Source organism: Lupinus angustifolius, chromosome LG07 (assembly GCF_001865875.1).
Source record: "Lupinus angustifolius cultivar Tanjil chromosome LG07, LupAngTanjil_v1.0, whole genome shotgun sequence".
Taxonomy (NCBI): Eukaryota; Viridiplantae; Streptophyta; class Magnoliopsida; order Fabales; family Fabaceae; genus Lupinus; species Lupinus angustifolius.
The window spans coordinates 5407306-5429598 of NC_032015.1; the positions used below are offsets into that span (position 1 = coordinate 5407306).

Consider the following 22293-nt stretch of genomic DNA (forward strand, 5'->3'; position numbering starts at 1 on the left):
GAGATTAATCTCCCAAACAGTTAAAGCCTTAGAAGGGAGCCCTCTATGCATAATCTTCCAGGATAGTACCTAGGATAACATGCTTGAGGGACTGAAGTCCTTCTACTAGGACCAACACACCTTGGTATATACCTATCTATCTCATAGCCATTCACAAAAGCATCTCTCTGAATTGAAGGATGCCAAAAATGAGTTTGTTTGCGAGTCGAGTTTTGAAGGAAAATAAAAATGGAAGACTTCAAAATCATCTCACAAATATATTTCATAGTTTTGAAATCTTCTGTTTCATAACATTTCCCTCCAAAATAAAACTCGCAAAAAGACCATAAAAGCCAATCGACTGTCACAGAGTTAAAGGTGCAAGCTAATTAAAATATGAAGGCGCTTGCTCATAATCATAAAATAGCTGAAGATAACCCATTTAAAACATAAAACAGCCAAATATATTTAAATACTGGTCACTGGGAAGTTTGACTAGAGCATACATCATATGCTCTTGAAACAAAGAGACTGCTGTAAAAATAAAAGATGCAAATACTGAAACTAAGGGAAGCTACACCGCTTTCCCAATAGTCACAACCGGAAAGTTGATCATTGACTGTTCAAAAAAAGACTTGGACCCATGTTGATCAGTTCTGCTCTGTAGGACGACCGACCCTTGGCCTAACAGGAGTCTTCGAGGGACTTACCCTACAGGATGAGAAGGAAATGAAATGTAAGTAAATTTAGTTGAATTTTGCATAAAAAAGTTTATCTTCCAGTCAAGAGACCAAACCTGACTTGCTGGGTTCCCAACAGCATCCCGCTGCAACGCAGTGCAATAATGGCACTCTGAGCCTGTTCAAGAAGAATCACGATAAAGGTCAACATTATGCAAGTTAACATAACAATTCTAGTACTAGCACATGATAATCTTCATTGGTGCTTATGTAATTATCTCGATGACTCCACATTGCTAACTTAATTTTCATCTAGTTAGGAAAATAGTTTAATTAATTCATCCTATCCTTGGGAAGACTATCAACAATTATTATTCAGGTGAAACTTGCAGTTTTAGTTATCAAATTACCATATAGGCAAGATTTGTTGATGTCTAAAACTGTAATCCATTCACACCCAAACTTAAAATAATATAATGAACAATGCTAAACATAGTATGAAACTAAATTCTCAAGTAATCAATGTTTTTCATTTTAACGCTTTTCGTTACGAATGGTATATCATAAATATGTAAATGAGACCTGGAAACAAAAGTTACAATATTCAATTACAAACATACATAACCCGTAAATTTATCAAGATAGGCCGAATAAGTTGTTCAAAGTGCAGTTATTCTTATAAATTTAGAAGCTTTCTTGCAGCCAGCTGTATGAGCACGAAGTAGCAAACTCAAGACTTACCACTGCAAACTCCACAAAAGCAATTCGACTTAAATGCTGATGATCTCCTAAAAGCCTCAAGCGAGTGACCTGTAAAATCAAAAGGTAGTGTCAACCATCATTTAACTTCTCAAATAAATATGTTATAGACTTCTAGCAAATAGCATGAAACAATAATACTGGTATCATGTTCTGACCTCCCCACAAGATGATTCAAAAAACTGCTTCACTTCAGCCTGAGAAATCTGCACTCAGATATTTGAGAGAAAATTAACAAGTCAAGAGATAAAACTCTGATATAAGTCCACTCAAGTTATAGATTCAATATGGTTATCTTGGTAAGAAAGTTACACATTAAAGAGGAATAAAAACAAAAACAAAAATCACTAGTTCATCGTGCCAACAAAGGGAAACAAGATTATTTCAAAGGATTTCTTCATAAAAATGTGTTCGGCTTCCCAATAGCTAATTAAGTAAATACATAAATACCACACTTTGAATGTCATTAACTAGTTGAGTGGTCAATTATTCGGACATGGAAAATGTTTCTTGCAAGAATTCCTTTTCTATGATTTAACCAAAAAATAATGAAATACCATCTTATCAATGTTTGTGCAGTAGACAGTCCTTGTACACATTTCGCGTTCATCAGCTGACTGCATGTTACAAAACAACGAGAACAATTTATCAGACTAAAAATATCTTTGAACCATCAAAATAGGCATATCAATTAGAACTTTTTAAAAGCAAATTTTTTCACTGGAGAGAGAAAAAAATATAAAGGACAGCCGGGAGATAAGAAAGTTATGCTAAAAAATTGAAGATGTAAAATATGAAATTTTCAAAACAATTGCTTTTAACAATGCTGAACAACTGCATGAATATCTTTTCAGAAAAGCCCTCAGCTATACACCACAGGCAAGTGAAATTAACCCAAAGTTAACACTTGGCAAAGAAGAGTATAAAGTATGAAAAGTTCTTGTATTTCTTTTAATTCAAATACACCTTAGAAAGTAACAGAAATTATTCATACCCTAGGGAGGAATGTAGGATTCACAGGAAGGATAGCAGTTTTTGAGGGAAGGACCCGGATTGCAGAGAACCCAAGCACCCTACCATCAAGGCTTAAAGCTTCCCATGCTCCATCTGGGTTGACAGAAATTCCATTAAAAATGCATGATATGGGCAGAACAAATACAAGTAATCTTGTGTGTATGTGTGCTTAAATATCTATGCGTGAAGTTAAAGACTTGGATTTTCGGGACAAAAACTTACGCTCATTGGTGAACTCCACAAATGCAAAGCGAAGAACTGAACGAGGATCACCACAAATTCGGCAATCAATCACCTTCAATATTTCAAATGATTTAACAGAATGTCATAATTAAGGTGATCATTTAGAACAAGAAACATCAATTTGGAAATTTATGTCATGGTTATTCATTGAGATGAAACCATTAAAAAAAGGTGGTGGAATGCATGAGGCTCCCACCTAGTGGGGTATGGGGAGGGTAGATGTACGCAACCTTACCATCGTAAAAATGCATTAGACAACAGTTTGGAATGGCGACTCAAATTTAACCAAATAAAGAGAAAAATATTCCAATGCTCAGATTCAGAAGGACAGTATAAATAATTATGATTCCTTCATATAAACAGACTCCCAATTTCTATTTTAGTAAGCATTTGACTTCAAAGCTAATATCACAGATTGATCAGGGATAAAAACATATAAATACATGTCCACAGTCCACCTACCTAGTGAATTAAGGATTAATAATTACTGCTAAACCCTATACAAAATAAAGAAACATTCTGAGTTCCTTCCACCACAAGATAATACTGAGAATCATAAAGCAAAAGTTTCCAGTAAAAAATGAGGTGCAATCAAATACCCCACTTTAATGTATTCAAGCTTTGTAATATTTTCTTCACAATTATTGCCCATTCAAAAATGGCTAACCAATCTATCAATCAAGGTCATGACTTACATGTCCACAAGTGCTGAACAAGTCAGCAAGCCGCTCCTCAGTTATCTACATCGAGACAAGAGACTGTTCAATCAATACTGTTTTTCTATAATCAGAATGGAACACTAAACAAAAAGATATTCTCACATACATGCTGATCAATGTCAGAAACATATACTGTTCTTCTAACGCTGTTTTCCCTCTGAACCTTAGGTATTCTAATACCCATCCTTCTCCCTCCACGACCATGATTAAAATTAGCTCTTCCCTGCAAGATAACAAAGGCAAAATTGAACACCAAAAAACAGTGATGACATCATGATTGAACACCGGATAATCAATTTTGTTTTGTTGGAAAGTAAGTCACACATTGCCTATCTCATTGTCTCGAGAATAGTTTAAATATTTGTTGTGTTACTCTTCTCATTGTCAATTGGTTTTGACATGTGTGTTATTTTTCTTTTTATATTATATTTTAAAATGAAAAGTTCTTAATTCTGATTTACATACTCAGAAGTCAACATGCATTATAAAAAATTAGAAAAATACAAAACAACCAAAACTATACTAAGCTATTATACATACTTGATGGAACATTCAAAAAACCATTTTTCTGCAGCACAAAAAACAATTCAGCTTTGATGGCTGAAACAAAAAGAGAAAACGAGAGATCAAAGAGAAAAAAATCATACCCTACGAATGTTTGGGCTATGACCATTAACTAAGGGCATGTTGAAGGCCACAAAATTGTTGGGTATGAACTGATTATAGTTCTGATGAGCATGATCATGTTGAGAATGAGATGAAGGTATGAACTCCTTAGCCAAAGGATTCAACTTTTTGAACATGTCAGATAAACTTTGCACATTGAATTCAGATTCATCAGGCTTTGGTGTGGAGTCCTCCAACTTTGTTGAAGTGGGAGCTACTGCATCGTTAGCAATCTCAGCAACCGCAGCCATGGAATCAAATTCAATCAAGCACCACCCCACAATGAAAAATAAAAGTGAAAAAAACCCAAAACAATGCACATCATTTAAACACAAAAAAAACTACTTTTTTACGACGGAAATGGAAAGAAAAAACTAATAAAAAAAGTTGAATTGAACAAAATTTCTTATTCAAAAAGACCACCTCAGAAAAGGGGAAATGTTATTTTTTTAACATGTGTAATTATTCAGATACATAAAAAGTGATCAGATTAAGAGAATGGCATGTTATGGAAAGAATGGGTATAAGGAAAAAAACCCATTACAATTAATGAAATAGAAAAAGGAAAAATGGCAGATGAGGAAAGAGAAGTAAATAGGGTCTTGGGAAGAACTAATAATCAGAAAGGAAAGAGAGAGAAAGTGCGGCAGTGTGAGTAGATATGTGAAGGAGGAGAGAGAAAATATGAGTCTCTTTCTGGTGAGGTGGTGTTTGGAATAGCAAACACTTGGCTTGGAAATTTTTGGCTTTTACTCGGCTTTTGCCTGAAATTCTCTTTTAACAAATTTAGGAACTTATTATATGGAGATAGTACATAAATATTAAGTACTATAGTTGTAAATATGTATGATGTATTATATTTTTGAAGAAAAATCAACCAATGCTGCTTAAAAGTCTATTTCATGACATTACCTTATTAGCTTATAAACTAGAGGCTTATTTGACAAAAATTATGTTATCACTTATAATTGGTAAATTGGCTTTTTTCAATAGTTATAAACTTATAAGCTTCATCCCTATATCATTTAATATTAATTAATCAAATAAATTTATCAAGCAATCCAGATTCAATTAAGTTGTAGCTAGGGCATAAATTTCTAGCTAGGTGATAAGTTTTGAAGTAACTAATGGTGAAAATAAAATCTAAAGGTAAATTATGTGTGAAGTTGTTAGATTAGATCAATAATATTTTTTAATATGAGCATAAATTTTGATACTCATACATATTATAATATCTAAGATATTCAATCTAGATCATTTAACTAATGTCAAATTTGTTTTTCCACAACAAAAAAAAATTGGAATTTACAAAATACAAACTACGAGCTCACATTATTTATCGTTTTATGGATAAATCGTAAATAAAATATATAATTGTGTATTTATATAATTTTTAATATTATAATTATTTTCATTTCGACCTCTTCTACTTTAATACTATTACTTAAGTAATTGTAAATAAATAAAAAATATCATTTTTCATGGCTTAGTCATGTAATACATATATACTTGCATTAATTTTAATATGAATATATTCAAGTATTTAAGACATCCTAATCCCATCATTTAACTATCACCAAAATTGTCAAGAGAAAGGTTACAGTAAAGAAGATAAGTTCAAATGATGTCATTTTATGGTAAAACATATATAAAAAAGTATTAATTCCACACTTATATGATTTTTCTTATTTTAAAAAATGCACGTTTTTATGTTTCTATTTTAATAGTAGTATGTAAATAAAATTAAAAAATATTTAAAATTTCATTTTATTTATTTATTATATTATTGACAACTCAGTATCTTTTTAATATATGTATGAATTTTGATTTTGAGATACTCAAATATTGTCATTTGATTTACATCAAAATTTTTTACTATATATTTTCTATATCTTAACTCTCATACCAAAAGAGAAACAAAAATGGAGGTTAGAATAAAGAAGACGAGCTCAAATGATATTTCATTTCACGGATAAAAATAAGGAATAGAGTAAAACTTTATATTTATATAATTTTAAATTATTTAATGTATTTCGTTTTCCCTACTTCTACTTTAATAGTATTTACTTAAATAAATGGAAAACCATTTGGAAATTTATTAGTATTACATTTTTTGACTACTTGGTCGCATAATAAACACGACAGTTTTATTTTAAATATATGCATGAATATTGATACCGAGATAGCTAAATAGTTATGATATCCAAATCCTACTAGTAAAAAGTCGTATAATATTTTTTTAATCTTAACTCTCACACCAAAAGAAAAAAGAAAGGTTATAATAATAAAATGCATTAACATGGTTTGTAAAAACGTATTAAAAATAATAGGATTTTGCATTTATATAATCTTTTAATATTATAATTAATTTAATGCTTACCTACTTCTACTTTAATATTATTTCTAGCTATTTGGATTAGTGCAAAAAGAATCATAATTCAAAAGTAAACTTATTACTCTTGTGCGTGACACTTGTAAAAAAGTGTAAGTATGCATTTTGAAAAGAGTAAATTACATTGACATCTTCTGAGTTTTAGTGAAATTATACAAACTACTCTTCACTTTTTTACGCATACACAAACATTCCATAGTTTTTATATTTTCATTCACTCTGTATAAGAAATAAGTGTAATCTTTTAAACAAAAAAATGTGATAAATGTAATTAAGTTAAACAAAATATGATATATTGTGTAGACAAGTCTAAACAATATACAAATCATTATATCTTTATTATTTTTTTGTTACAAAATGCATCAACAATTTTAAAGAAATATTGTTTAAATCGCTCTTATAATATAGTGCAACGAACCGAAAATAATAAAGAAATATTGACTCATATATTATTTGGACTTGTCTCCACAATATATCATGTTTTGTTTAACTTAATTGCATTTATCACATTTTTGTTTAAAAAATTACACTTATTTCCAATGCAGTGGTGGTCAATGTAATGAAAGTATAAAAATTATGGGAGGTTTGTATATGTGTAAAAAAGTAAGGGATAGTTTGTATAATTTCACTAAAACTCAGGGGTGTCAGTGTAATTACTCTTTTGAAAAATATTAGTTACTTACTCGTGAGAATTATTATTGATTACACAAAAAAAATGTTGATGGTTAAAAGTTATACAAGTTTCACTTTATTGTGCATTTTTATAGTATATTGGTGAAATTTTAACTCCTCTAAATGACATCAACCGTGTCCTAAAAAATGTCCACCTTAAAAACACAAAATTGATACTTGTTATTCTTTATAAATGTAATTTTTCACATTTGATGGTGAATATTTGAGACAAGATACTCTTCAAATAATTATACTTATATTATTGGTGAGTTGTTATCAACAAAAAAAATATCACTTAGCCTTTAATTAAGATACAAGAACAATATATAGATCTATTGATCACTTGTACTTCAATTTCATTTGTTGGGATTAGGGAATCCAAATGTAACAGATTTTCAACATGAGCTAATCTTCAATGTAATAACACATACTAGGAATACCCAACCATTATCATTGTTTTGGTTGTTGGTTCATAAAAAGAGGAGAAAAGTATATGAGTGAGGTATATTTGACTTGCATTATTTATAGAGAAAAATACATAGAACCTCTATAAATTTTATAAGTAGATATCATGAACTATTTCCTCCGTAATTAATTATCTTTAACTTTATTTATTGGTGAGAGTAATCTTTGTATAAATATAATGTTAATTACTAATATGATATCAGAGAAATTACTGTCATCAGACTCACAATAGTAATAATAGACATAACACTACAACGATGTATATTAGCTAGTGTGAATGACTAGAAAAAATTGTTGTCAAAATATAAATTGATTGATAAGAAAGTGATATATAATTTCATATTTAAAATGAAACAATATAGTCTTATTGAATATATATATAAAAAACTTAAAATTAAATAATAATAATAATAATAATATGATAATTGAAATTAAAAAATAAATAATTGTGAATTCATGATTAGTAATTTAACATTATCTTTTGTAGAGACCATTTTCATAACATTTAAAGTTGAAGATATAATTATGAAAATAATAATAATATTAGTTACTTGTAAAAAAGTTTAACCTGATTTTTGGGGATTTTCCCCACTTTTTTTAATGCTTTTCCATGAGCTAACTGCCTTTTTACAACATGTGTCAAAAGTTAACCTTGATTTAGTTCATTTGGATTGTTTTATTAAGAGATCCTATCCGCTCATTCAATTTAGCTTGATAATGGCTAAACCAGAATATGGTTGAGTGTTATTGGGTCTAGGGTCAGATTTAAGTAAAAACTAGACTTTATTAATATTTAAGGTCAAATACGGGATAAACATGACGAGTTCGACCTATCTTCCACTTGTTATGTTTGTATATATATGTTCAATTGTGAAAATAATAATGATTTTACTTTTAACTTAAAGTATTTGTTATTTATTTAGCATCATATATATATATATATATATATAAATAATTAGCAAAATATTTATATATTATTTCATATATCCAATTACATATTTATTATAATAAAAATTAATATTGAAATGAATTTATTTAAAAGAGATATACATTATATTTAATCGGATATATAATGAAGTTTGAGTTTAAAAACTAACTCAAATGATATTTAGGGTTGGAAGTATCTTAGATCAAATCCAAGTTCAAAAAAGTCACCCAATAACATTTTGAAACAAGTAAGGGGTAAACCTCCTTAACCTACCTACAGTGACCCATAGACTCTACTGCATATGGTTTGGACGATCCAAGGTAATGGAAATCCAAATACAACCAAGTAAGGGGATTTAGTCTAGTTTTGGTGCATTCACCTTTAAATTAAGTAAAAACTATATAAACTAAACTTCCAATAAATTGTTGAAGTCAAGGCATGAAAAGCTGTTATTTGTCTTCCCTATCAAAAGTGTAGGAAGTTACTGGCCAACCAAAAAAATAACTTACTGACAGTGCTAAAAAAATATTGAAGAGATAGAATAATTGGTTACACATATACACACTCTAGTAACATTCATTAAAGAATAAATTATAATGACACTCTCTAATTTTTTACAAAATTACATAAATCACCTCTCACTTTTTATACATGTATAAACCCCCTAATTTTTAGGCTTTCATTATATTGATCATCCTTACATGATAAATAAGTTTAATCTTTTAAACAAAAAATGTGATAAATTCAATTAAGTTAAACAAAATATGGTATATTATGGAAACAATGCTAAATAATATACAAATTAATGTATCTTTATTATTTTTTGTTCCAAAATACATCAAAAATTCTAAAGATATATTGTTTAAATTGCTCTTGTAATATCATAATGAACCAAAAATAATAAAGATACATTGATTTGTATATTATTTGGATTTGTCTTCACAATATATCATGTTTTGGTTAACTTAATTGCATTTATCACATTTTTTGTTTAAAAAATTACACTTATTTCTCTTGCATGGGTGGTCAGTGTAACGAAAGGATAAAAATTAGGGGTGTGTGTAAGTATAAAAAAGTGAGAGATAATTTGTATAATTTCATTAAAACTCGGGTATTATAAATTACTCTTTATTAAACAATGGGTCAGGAGAAATTTTATTTATTAAACTACAGTATGATGTATGAGAACTGAAATCAAGTTAATATTGCTTATATTTCATTTAGAGAATCAATGCCAAGTCCAGTAAGAAAGGCAGCGACTGTAGCAAGTGGCCTCCAAAAAAAGTATATGCACACATCAGTTTTATATACTTACTATATCATTTATCATTAATATCAAATCATCATTAATATTTAAAAAAATAATTAAAATAAATATTAGATGATATAATGACAAATGTATAAATTTTTATACCGACGATATATATATATATATGTACAGTACTCATACTATAATTAAAAATTGAGACATGAAAGCACATATCAATTGGATAAGGTGAATAAATAATATTCATCTGTTTTTAGAATAAATAGTATTCATTATGTTCACTTAATAAGAAAAGAAAGAATCAGAATGAAGTAGTTCGTCTGATAACTGCAAATGCAGGCATTATAACATTATTTAAGTCAGGTTTTGCTCCTCTCTATAGCCTATTAGCTTTTGTTATAGAGAGCTTGTTGTTTTGTGAAATGTCCATTAAATATATGTTCTGTATTGCAGAAAACTTCTCTTTTGATAGTGCCCTTCTATCACTTTCTCTTCTCACCAGTTTGATTGTCTTGTAGAATGAAAAGATAAAGCTGTTCATAGAAAGATGATTTCCAAGTCTATGAGTAATGAACCCCATTTGAATAATTTGGCAGTAGAAACCATCATAGCAAAATTCACTACAGAGGGTCTTGAATCGAAAAATGTTCCACTCCTTTCAATTTCTAATTATTCTCTTAGTTTTCTTGATTTCCCTCAAACTTACTTTATAAAGTATTATTGTAATTCTCGGAAAATTTAGAACTCTGCCATAAATAAAAATATGACTAATTTACTGCACGTGTATTAAGGGTGCCAAGAATATAATATAAAGTTATAAACTTAAAATAAATTAGATTGTTTTAATAAACAATAAGAAAACACTATGTGAGAATGCAAGAGTTTAGCTTCATCACTGTCACAACAGAGTAAAGTTCAACAGCAAAATACTCAAGAAGGTGAGAAACACATCAATGAAAGAAGCAACAATAAAATTAATGAAAAGGAAGAAACTTATAGAATGGATCAATTGATGAATCCGATGGTCGTGTTTGACTGACATGCTGAACAAACGAAACGACGTTATGGGGTTTTGAAGTACGAATAAGTCCCACACCGTATATTGCAACTATAAATTGATAGTTTATATATTAAAAACTGGCATAACAATTTGTCCCTTCGGGGACATCTGATAAAATTGGAACGATACATAGAAGATTAGCATGTCACCTGCGCAAGGATGACACGCACAAATCGAGAAATGGTCCAAATTTTTTCTCTCCCATTTTTATTAAACGTAGGTCTGAACAATGCTTTTCTTCCCGTTTGTGTTTGTAGGGTTTAGATTCTACACTATTAATGCAGAAATTGTGCCTAATGTTGTAGCTGGAATTGGATATGCTCTATCGTCATGTTGTGCCTAATTTATTTTGTCATTTTTTCCTGTTCCTTGGATCTGTAGTGATGAAGATAGGGTTTCGTTTTTTCAAGTAATTATCATTTTACACCGTTGATTATTCATGGTCTAACTCACAAGCATGAGTAAAAGAAGCAACGTTGCTATGAGGAACTTGCAGAATTGAATTTAATTGCATTATTTGAACATGATGATAAATAGGCGTGGAAAATTTGTGAACGGAAGAGAATACTTGAACGATTGCAGGCAAAGAGTGCTTGCTGTTCAGGCTTGAGCAACTCATAAAGGAGAAGAAAGGGGGGAAATGAGAAGAAAAATTGCGAAAGGACGAGAAGAGTTGGGAGAAAAAAAATTTGGACCATTTCTCGATTTGTGCGTGTCATCCTTGCGCAGGGGCCATGCTAATCTTCTCTGTATCGTTCCAATTTTATCGGATGTCCCCGAAGGGACAAGTATTGGTGAACGTTCCTGCTATATAAACAGTGATATTCGCATTGTGTTGAAAGATGTGGGACTAATGACTCGTAGCCACACGATAACAAGACAGTAGCAGACTCGCAGTAACTGAGTGGGCCGAAGCCTATTTCTATCGTAAACAAAGTAGTGGGCTTGAGCCCCATTCTATGGTAAACAAAGTAGTAACTAAGTTGTTTTGTTAGCTCAACTTATCAACTACGACCTCCCTGTTGGATCATGGTGAAGGGTAAAAACTAAACATCAAGGAGGGTGGAAAAAAACTGTTTTTACATTAAAAAAAATAAAAACTTGTTTGTTTTGTCTTTCAGGTTGAGAATACACTGTAGACTTTGTTGTTCCCTGAAAAATATAAAATAATATATTATTACGGTTTACAAATTGTTACATCCTATAATCGTGGAAGTATTTAATAAGTGCATAGTGGGCAAACGTTCTACCAGCTCTCTAGACTCGTATCACTTATAAATATTAGATGGCATATGAAAGTTGTTAGAAAATTCAAAACAAATTTATGTCGTACATGCAATGTAAAATAGGTACTTGTTAAATAACAATCCAAAAATTAGAAGAATGATAACATAAATTTTAAGGTGAAAAAATCTTTTCATATCGAAAAATAAAATAATCATATCAATCTAGAAATATCTCCATGATTATAATATTTATCTCTCTATCCCTTCAATATAAAAAAATATTCACTTTTGTTGTTGGTATAGTTGGATGCCCTGTATTGATAGATCATTTTACCATTTTGAAAGAGGGAAACCTGTGAAAATATATTTATAAATATTAAGTTTAGTAGTAGATGAGTTTAATTCGCAGCTCGTGGCTCTACATATACTTTTGCTGAGAGGCATTTGAAACCACGGGAGCAAGAACGTTGACCGTGAAGCAAATTGTTGATGTGTTGCTTTTGGAACACTTCAATTAGGTGTATTGTTGACGTATCTTGTTGGTGTTAATATCAGTTGAATTAGTATTTTCTGCACTACAAGTAGCCATGTAAGTTGGATTTAATTTTTGAACATTGATAATGTAAGTATTTTTTTACACTATCAATAAATCATTAAAAACTTTATAGTGACTGTGGATACAGTTTAAACTGATGAAACTTACCTCACCTTCAACAACTAAATTCTTAGATGTAATAAGGTGTTACTAGTTTTTGTACTTAACGAATTCCTTTTGGTACTAAACACAACTATTGTTAAGAGGAAGCTCAAACATAAAAGTAAAATATATGTACCAAAAAGAACACAGGAAATCATAGTTTTATTAGAACAAAATAAGGAAATTTTGCACACATTCCTTAATTTATTTGATTCAACACAAACTCGTCAATGTTATGCAGTTCATCATGAAGTTGGATTTTGTGTCTTAATCCATCCCAGTCATTTTCCTATACATCTGAACAAACTCATAGACATCCTTTTCATGAGAAAGGAATTTGGACACACTTTCAACATTCTTCAAGCATCTCTCTCCCCATAAGATGATTTTTGGACAGTCAAGCTTGAAGTTTCCAACTTTCTCATAGCTAGAGAACCACTTATAAAAAGGGATCAAAGCAATATCAACAAAACCAAATTTGTCACCCCCAAAATATGACTTGTCCCCAAGAAAATCCTCCAAATGCTTCAAATTCTCTATTAACTCCTTCTTGTCTGCCTCATGCTCACCTACCTTCCCAGTCCATATCCTCTTTGCAACTTCATGCACCTGCACATTTAATTCATGCTTTTGGTTTTAACATTATCATTCTATATTAATGTAAATGAATTCCTTCTTTGTTTTATATTATTATATGTTGAATGTATAATTGAAATAAAGATTAGAACTTAAGTGAGAAAAATATGAGTCATTTAACACTCATTTAAGAAGATAATACTATAAAAATATATTAAATTCAAGTCTCTAATAACTAAAAATAATCGAATTTGAAAAGTTTATCCTACGTTCTCACAATTTATGAGATATTTTTTATTTGAGATACAATCAATACCATTTATATTTTATAATAGCAATATATTTTAAGTCGTCAACTTTATTCAAACTTGCTTTATATTATAATATAATTAAATTAGAGCCCATACTTTTTCTCACACATATATAAAATGTAATAACATGTAATCTGATTATGGGCAACTTTTTTAACAATCTTATTCTTTTTAACAAACATTATTACTCACAAAAATGTGAAGCTGAGAAGGTTTTGATAAACGTAACTGATAATAAAATAATGAATATATATAACAAAGTGATGTAGACAAAAATGTGAACCTACCTTGTCATCAACAAACTTAGCCCAAAACCTGGCTTGAGCTCTCTGGTATGGATCAGTGGGCAGGAGTGGAGCTTTTTCCTTCCAAACCTCATCAATATACTCAACAATGATGAGGGACTCACAAATGGGTTTTCCATTGTGAATAAGGACTGGAACTTTCTTGTGAATAGGGTTCATCTGCAGAAGCAGTGCACTTTTGGTGTTCACCAGATCCTCTTCCTTGTACTCATACTTCACCCCTTTCTCTGTCAATGCAATCCTCACTCTTATGTCAAACATACTGAGATTGAAACCCAACACTGCTACCTCATCAGCCATTGTCAATCACCTAAAGAGTAAAGTAAACTTCTTTAGCAAAACTGAAGAGATTATGTTGTGATATTGTATGGAGCATGAGATGGAATACCTTTGGATTTATAGGCCATAGATAAGTATTCTCATGAAATAAAAAGTACCAAGGAAATTTGTATCTTCTTCCTTAATATGTAGCCACTATCGAGAAAAACATTAATCAAGTGGTATAATGTCTCATTAAATCTTTAGAAAATTCACAATATCAAAAATTTAAATTATATGATTAACATTTGTTAATAGAGATAATCACAATCCCAAAAAATATTAATTTCTTATGAATATAAGGTGAAAATACCCTAATAGTACCAAAATAAATCTACAGTGAAAATATTATAAACAATCAATATTTATTAAGAGAAAACATTTAATAACCCAAAAATCATTAATAAGAAGGCTACTCACATATAAAATATTAATATTTTTTGGTAAAAGAGAAAAATTTAATATTTATACAATGATATTATAATTTTTTATATTATTCATTATTCATGTATTAAATATCAATGAAAAGAAGTCTAAAAATTAACAATTAAAATACATAATATAACAAAATAGCCTTAATTATCCAAAAACTTAAAGGAATTTGGCTAGATTGTTTCTTAGTAAATAGTTAATGCTTTATATTTCATTAATCACGTTACTATTTCAACTTTCAACAACCACAGAGACATAGTGTTGTGAGAATTGGATGGTGCCCATCAGGTTAATTAAAAAAAAAGGTCATCCCAATCTGTTTTAAATTAGGCCATAATAACTAGTTTTAATTTAAAATTAACTTTTTAATAAAAATGATTTAATTTTATTAAAATGCTAGTTCACAAGATCAAATACAAAATTATTATATTTATTAATACTTATAAAACATGATTCATCATCGAGGAACACAGTTTATATTAACAAATGATATAAATAAAAATAATTGTTGTCTTTTTTATTAATTTTTAATATTAATGTTAATATAATATATATATAATTATATGGATAAATTAGTAAACAACTGCATCATTAACCATTATTTTCCCATAGAATTAGAGGAAATATGTAAATTTCAATAATGTAAAAGTTTTTTACGTTATCATTAAATTATTAACTATTATTTTTTATCATCATTATATTTTAAATAAAATAATATAAATGAATGATCGATGATACTCTACCTCTATATAAATCTTTACATTATTAATGTATAAATATTACACTTTACAATTATTTACCAATGTTTTATCGGCAAGTAAATTTTAACATTTTTCCTGTAAATTCATTCAATCTATCTTGTACAATAGTTGATTTCAATTAGGATTCTTATCAATTGTAATTTTAAAAAACTTTCCTCGAGGGTGGCAAAAGTCATAAGCATTTTCAATAGTACTGTAGAGCTAAAATCTTGTAATGGGATAAATAGTTAGAAAATGATAATAAATATAATTTATGATAAGATTAGTAGAAAATTATAGCAATAAGTTAGATATAAAATTGAGAATATAAAGAAATTATTATGTTAAACATAATTTCTTTGCAAGTGTCATGAAACACCAAAGATTCAACAAAAAATTAGTACGTTAAAGTTGTCACTTGATAATTAAAATTATTTATAATTCAAATTTATTGTTATGATAAAAACAAAATTTTGAGATCTTCCATGAAATAAAGAGAAGATAGGGTTAAAATAAACTTTTGGGATCCATAATGAGATAAATTGTTACCTTATAACTAAAATATCTATATAATTCGAGAGGCCCATCCAAAAAAAGTGAATGGCGAAACAAATCTCATGAGAAGCAATAAAACAGTACAAGATGATAAAGAGAAAGAATAGGTGAAGGGGAAAGAAAGGGACTGAGTGTTAGAGCTAAGGAAGACAATGAATGTCTGAGTCAAGAACACAATCAATACAGGTTATTTTGGCAATCCTAGCTTGTAAAGTTATTCGGTAATAAAAAATTAAAGGGATTTCCTAGCTTTAAAAAAATTAAATTTATAGCTTTTAAATCTACTTTTTAGAAAGTAACTCCAACTAGTATTTAGAAAGTGTAAATAACTTTTAGTAATTTGTTTCCAATTTTATCATTCAAAATTTTAAATATATATTAGTTACTCCAAGTACAAAAAGACATTCTTTTTTGTCTCACCTTCAAATAAATAAAAATATTGCATATCCAATATAAATAAAATAATAAAGTATTAAAAATTTTGATTAATAAATTACTTTAATTAATAATTATTTTATTAATAATTAATAAATGAATATTAGACATAATTTTTAGTTATTTTTCAAATTTTAGCTAATTATAAAGTTATCGAATAACTCTAGTTTAATAAACTATATTCACAAGTTTCAAGTTACCTTTATAATTATATATTAGTTTTGTGGAACATACCCATAAATGTCACTAATGACAAAAGAGTTATGTTTTATTTTAGTTAAAAGGGCAATTTGGAGAGTTAGAGTAAATTTTTTTAATGAATTAGTGTGTTTAGATTTTTTAAGGTATATATATAATGCACTTTCTTATTTTACACTTATAGGAAAAAAAATTCATAAAAAAGTCACAAATAATTGGTTTCTTGTCAAAATAATATTTGTGTATATAAAATAGTAGTTTCCGCAATATACATCTCTTTTGATAGGATTGGAAGATTAAAAGTCCAATCACCAAATGATGAGTCCAAAAATAAATAAGAACTACTATAAGCCAATTTGATATTACATAGTTTGACTTAAAATATTTGGTCTATAAATACATATACATACAAGGACTTAAAATTACTCATAATTACTAATACGAGACTTTCATCACATGATTCAAAATTCTGAACATCTTCCTTTCTAACACATGGCCGATTTATGCATACATTTTACAGGCAATAAAGATATATAATTTCCAATGCTGGACATTATTCCACAATCTACATAATGGATACTTATAATTCAAACAGAGATAATGAAAAACTGCTTGTGCGGAATAACAAATTCAATAGTTCTAAGCATGTGTATGCTGTTTCTTATTCTAACGAGTTGTATTGCAGAGATGAACTAACATTTTTATATAGTCATTGAACATCTATACATTCATAATTGATTTCATGTTCAGTAACTTTTTACCTATATACTCGATGATAAGTTAAACCTACATTACAAACAATTTGTTTGGTTAATAGGATAAGAGAATCAAGATAGAATAACTTGTTATATCCTGTTACAATCCAGATTTTGGCAAGTCAATAAAATATAATAGGGCTATCATGTTGGCCAATACTGTCATGTTGCACTTTTTTCTCATACCCTTGCACATGAACACCACTATTATCATAACTACCATACTATCACTATTAGCATCACCACATCAATGCAATCGTTTACAAGATAACGACCCTAAGATAATAAGAATATCTCATCAACCATTGTTATAGAATCATTGAACTAATCAATGAAGTGCCGAGTGGTTCTCTACCGCTCTTGCTATAAAGAGTTCAATTATGTATATTTCTGATAGACATTATGCATTTAACTGAGATATTTCACTATTTATTTGAAAACCAAAGAGAGAAAAGGTGCAAATAACTCATACAACAGTGGATAACAAATAACTAGTCATCACAGACACACTCAAGTGTCCAATACATTATTGCTTATACAACCAATAACCAAGCTCAACTTACACTCACAAAGTCCTCAAGGACACAACCTAGTGTCCAGTGAGTAAACAAACAGTGGCTCATGAGAACTAACCCATCCAAGGTCACTTATTTAATACACCATTATACCCATAACCCTTTAGTAACTAGCTTCCTTGTATCTCTATTCCAACCCAAATCTCTTCCTCAATGCAACAACAAAGTCATAGACAACCTTCTCATCAGCAAGAGATTTTGACACATTCTCTATTTGTTTGCATCTTTCAGCCCAAGCAATGAATTTAGGACACTCTGCTTCCACCTTGAAGTTTCCAATTACCTCATAAGCATAAAACCAGGTATAGTAGGGAATCAGAGCAAGATCAACAAACTCAAATTTGTCGCCACCAAAATAAGGCTTCTCTCCAAGCCTCTCTTCCAATTGCTTTAAGGTATTAATGAAGTCCTTCTTTGCCACCTCAATCTCGTTCCCTTTTTTAGTCCATATCCTTTTCCCATCATCATATACCTGTTGTTTTTCTCCAGCACCAGAATTAGCATTAGGGAAAAGACATTTGTACAAAGTACAAACTATGTGAGGTATACGCATAATTTATATGGACCATTCAGAAAAAAAAGAGATATATTTCTATTTAGTTCATTAGTCTTGTCTCTTAGCATTGATATCTTCCAATCTTACATAAACATGAATTTTTCAAAATTCATCAGCCATTGAAGAAAATATATTACCTTCTTATCAATAAAATCAGTCCAAAACCTGTCTTGAGCTCTTTGGTAAGGATCAGAAGATAACAATGGAGCTTTATCCTTCCAAACTTCATCAATATACTCAACAATAATGATGGATTCACAAATGGGTTTCCCATTATGAATCAGAACTGGGATCTTCTTGTGAATTGGGTTCATTTGCAGAAGCATTTGGCTCTTGTTCTGCAAATCTTGTTCCTTGTATTCATACTGGACCCCTTTCTCAGCCAGTGCAATCCTTACCCTCATTCCAAACATGCTTACCCTTGTGTCCAACACCACAACCTCTTCTCCCATTGTTAGAGACAGCCACAGAAATCCGAGGATGAACAAAAAATGTGGTTTTCTATGAAGAAAAGGTCTACCACAACTGCTTGTATTTATTATAGATATGAAGATAATGTTATGGGCCCATGTAAAAAGAAGAATTTGATCTTGAAATTATTAGCTAATAATATCAAACTATTGATTCAATTGCTTATTAGCTTTTAGTTTTCATCTGATAATAAAAAAATTAATTTGTTAACTAATTGTACCCAATCCTACATTTTCCCATTCTATTACCCATATTTAATATTCTATATTTAAACTGCATCTTAATGTTCCGTTTATAACATAATTTCTCAATGAAGCAATTTACTTTGCTTTCAATTTTCTTGCTTGATTAAAAACAAAACATACACTTTCTTTTTATACTACTGTTTGGCTGGTTTGGCACTAAGATTAGATCATATTAGTAGCCAAGTACAAGACAACATCTTTTGTTGGCAAAACCTTAATAAGCCACCTACTCATCTTCATGCAAAGCAATTAACTACATGACACCTAAGAGTTTATCTAAATCTAAAAATTTCACAAGATTATCCAACCACATTCTACATCTTTCAAATAATCATTGATATTCAATACTTGGCTGTTCTAGAATCTTTGGCGCTTATTCACTTCTTTGGTCACATAATGAAGTACTTACCTTGGTGGTGGTATTTGTTTGTTTTTTTTGGCAGTTCAAGTTATTCTGCCGCTACTTTATGCTTTTGGTTGTGTCAGTCCCATCCCATTTACCGAATTTGTACATTATTGCATTTTTAATCACGTCTTTTTTGCATACCTAAAAATTCCCAAACTTTCACGATTCTAGTAGGAAATTATCCTTGTATCAATAATTGAGAATGATAACTTCATTATAATTGAGAGCTTTGTAGTACCCAAGATAACGAGTGATAGAAATTGTGCCTTGGTTCTGAAGGTATATTCTTCCCAAGTAGCCTCCACTGGTGCAACTTGCAAGGTGTGACCACTGGACAAAAAGTTAAAATCTGATTTGTTCAACCATTAGATTATGGTCTTCTTCAAAAACTATCTCCATGATCTTTTGTTGCATTTGATTATGGTCAATGCTCTTCATGAAATTTCTCCTCTGTTCACACAGGATTACTACTAGTCTACTACTATTAGAAATTGATCTACAGTGTCTAGTCTACTTCTTCCACTGCCTAGAAGCCCCTTGGAGAGTCCCTTATGTAGAAGACTTGGGGGATTTGATAGTAATACGTGCGTAATTGAGGGGGGGATGTCAACCATTTCTTAACCTCTAACATAAAAGTTAAAGTAAAATAAGGGTCAAAACTGTTTTAAATGGGTTAAAAAAGTGAGAACTTAGAAGATCAGAAACAAAATACTTACCCGTATAAATATTTAATTCTCAGAAGCCACATACAAGTAGAGGAAAACAAGACAAATTAGTTATTACCTTTGTCGCGTTCTTTTCCATTTGAGAACAAGTCTCACACCGCGTATGTCAGGACAAAAAGCGTAGTTTATATAACGAAAATATACATGAAGGTATGTCCCTTCGGGGACATCCGATAAAATTGGAACGATACAGAGAAGATTAGCATGGCCCCTGCGCAAGGATGACACGCACAAATCGAGAAATGGTCCAAATTTTTTTCTCTCACATTTTTTAAAGCTTGAATATGTAGTTCTGAACAATGCTTTTCTTCCCGTTTGTGTTTTTAGGGTTTAGAATCTGCATTATTGATAAAGAAATTGTGCCTAATGTTGTAGCTGGAATTGGATATGCTCTATTGTCATATGTGACTGTCCATTATCATCGAATATTGGATTCTTTGGTTGGAGTTTTAAGAGCTGCAAATTGATCTGCATCAATATGATGTATTTCATGACTCTAAAACATTCACTTTCCTTCAACGCAAGGAGGATGAGTTTCTTGAGGGTATTGAAAACGATTGCAGAGCCTGCATACCTTATGCTTGTAGTCTTTGCATTAGCTGTAACAATGTACAAGTTAAGCAATAAATTTGCTCAAAAAATGCAGATGGAAGTCTCCTTGAAGATACTGGAATCATTTTTTTGGGTGGAATATTTTTGTCATGTCCGCTTGCCAGAATATATGGAAATTATTCACAGGGTAGTGGCATGTGTTAACAATAATGAGTGTATTTGTACATGTTTTGTGAACTCCATCCATGCTCTCTTATGTTGACTTGACAAATGGTCCAGGTACAATTTGTTCAATTGTGCCTTTGATGTAAATTCATCCTTTGTTCTTTTTACATTTTAAAAGATTCTATCTGTTTTCTAGGCCAGAAAACCAAATACTTATGGTCCAAGGATGAAGTACATACAGCTCTGCATTTTGTTTTACCTATGAGTCATGCCAACTTTTGTTCAGTGTTTGCCAGCCTTGTATTCATAAACATGGTAGCTCCAACTATGTTTTTGTATCCTATATCAACTAAGTACACATCTGGTTTTCTTGATTTTTATACAAAATAGCTGTTCAGCCAAAACCTATCTCTGCAGCATTTTAAATATAATATATCCTAAACACTATATAAGCTAATTCATAGATACATTAAATAATATTTCGGGGTGTCTGGACTCTGGTTGCATCATCATGAGGATAAATTTTGCTTCACCCAAATGGAAAAGTAACCCAAGCCTCTCGTTCTTTGTTTGTGATATTTATGTCTATGGGGAAGGAATGTAGAGCGTCATTGAAGGAACAACTTTTTTCCATTACATACAAAGATTCTTATTGGTATTGGATTCTACTAATGAGCATCCTAAATCGGAGACTCATATTTCAAATGCATTTTCATTCTATAATTGAATTTGAGTGTAGGGATATCCTGGAATTACTCCTTTAGAGGGTATGGCTTCTAGGGTAGTGGTAATGGTCCAACATCTTCAAGGTGGAAGCCCTGCCACTTTTTATTGCATTCACAGTCTATTTCAAAAGGCCAGCCAACTCTGTTCTGAAGTCTTCACTCATGAGGCTGACGCATGGAAAAGGTGACAACGAGAGCCAAAACCAACCACGAAATTACTGGACTTGTTTTTATGCCTAGTTTTCCTTGTCGTCATACAAGTAAGTTATTAATTAATTATGACTAACTGCTTCAATAGGTCAATAGGTGACGAGTGTATCAATTATAGACACTATTTTTTTTTTGCATTCACAGCTTATCAGTCAAACTGTTCTGCTTGCTCAAAACTCAGAGTCACTAAACATAATGCAGAATTTCTTTAAGATTATAAACCAAAACTAATGATGCTAGGTACAAGGCATATGCAGGAATGGGTGTCCAG

At 30.2% G+C, this 22293-nt stretch overlaps 3 protein-coding genes across 5 annotated transcripts; all 3 read right to left on the reverse strand.

Moving 5' to 3' along the window:
- LOC109351972 (polyadenylate-binding protein-interacting protein 9-like) lies at positions 369–4764 on the reverse strand. Of its 2 annotated transcripts, none has more exons than XM_019593711.1 (10): positions 4042–4764; positions 3501–3617; positions 3371–3415; positions 2655–2727; positions 2413–2525; positions 1976–2035; positions 1577–1624; positions 1401–1469; positions 776–837; positions 369–690 (listed from the first exon to the last, which is right to left on the reverse strand). In XM_019593711.1, exons 1-10 carry the CDS (start codon positions 4309–4311, stop codon positions 630–632), a joined length of 918 nt encoding a protein of 305 aa, XP_019449256.1. In that variant the 5' UTR covers positions 4312–4764; the 3' UTR covers positions 369–629. The 2 variants fall into 2 exon arrangements, with proteins under 2 accessions (XP_019449256.1, XP_019449255.1); XM_019593710.1 differs by having other exon boundaries at positions 3501–3623.
- On the reverse strand, positions 12946–14324 carry LOC109351974 (glutathione S-transferase U25-like). The gene is made up of 2 exons (XM_019593714.1): positions 13942–14324; positions 12946–13376 (listed from the first exon to the last, which is right to left on the reverse strand). Exons 1-2 carry the CDS (start codon positions 14257–14259, stop codon positions 13035–13037), a joined length of 660 nt encoding a protein of 219 aa, XP_019449259.1. The 5' UTR covers positions 14260–14324; the 3' UTR covers positions 12946–13034.
- LOC109351973 (probable glutathione S-transferase) lies at positions 17766–19095 on the reverse strand. Of its 2 annotated transcripts, none has more exons than XM_019593713.1 (3): positions 18661–19095; positions 18054–18439; positions 17766–17924 (listed from the first exon to the last, which is right to left on the reverse strand). In XM_019593713.1, the coding sequence occupies exons 1-2, from the start codon at positions 18973–18975 to the stop codon at positions 18095–18097; spliced, it is 660 nt and encodes a 219-aa protein (XP_019449258.1). In that variant the 5' UTR covers positions 18976–19095; the 3' UTR covers positions 17766–17924; positions 18054–18094. The 2 variants fall into 2 exon arrangements, with proteins under 2 accessions (XP_019449258.1, XP_019449257.1); XM_019593712.1 differs by having other exon boundaries at positions 17766–17931; positions 18061–18439; positions 18661–19079.

Coding starts and splice junctions, on each gene's coding strand:
- LOC109351974 (XM_019593714.1), bottom strand. CDS start 14,259: ATGGCTGATGAGGTAGCAGTGTTGGGTTTCAATCTCAGTATGTTTGAC. Junction 13,377..13,941: donor CTAAGTTTGTTGATGACAAG/GTAGGTTCACAT, acceptor TTAAATGTGCAG/GTGCATGAAGTTGCAAAGAG.
- LOC109351972 (XM_019593710.1), bottom strand. CDS start 4,311: ATGGCTGCGGTTGCTGAGATTGCTAACGATGCAGTAGCTCCCACTTCA. Junction 2,036..2,412: donor ATCCTACATTCCTCCCTAGG/GTATGAATAATT, acceptor TGTAACATGCAG/TCAGCTGATGAACGCGAAAT. Junction 1,470..1,576: donor TTGAATCATCTTGTGGGGAG/GTCAGAACATGA, acceptor TTGATTTTACAG/GTCACTCGCTTGAGGCTTTT.
- LOC109351973 (XM_019593713.1), bottom strand. CDS start 18,975: ATGGGAGAAGAGGTTGTGGTGTTGGACACAAGGGTAAGCATGTTTGGA. Junction 18,440..18,660: donor CTGATTTTATTGATAAGAAG/GTAATATATTTT, acceptor GAAAAACAACAG/GTATATGATGATGGGAAAAG.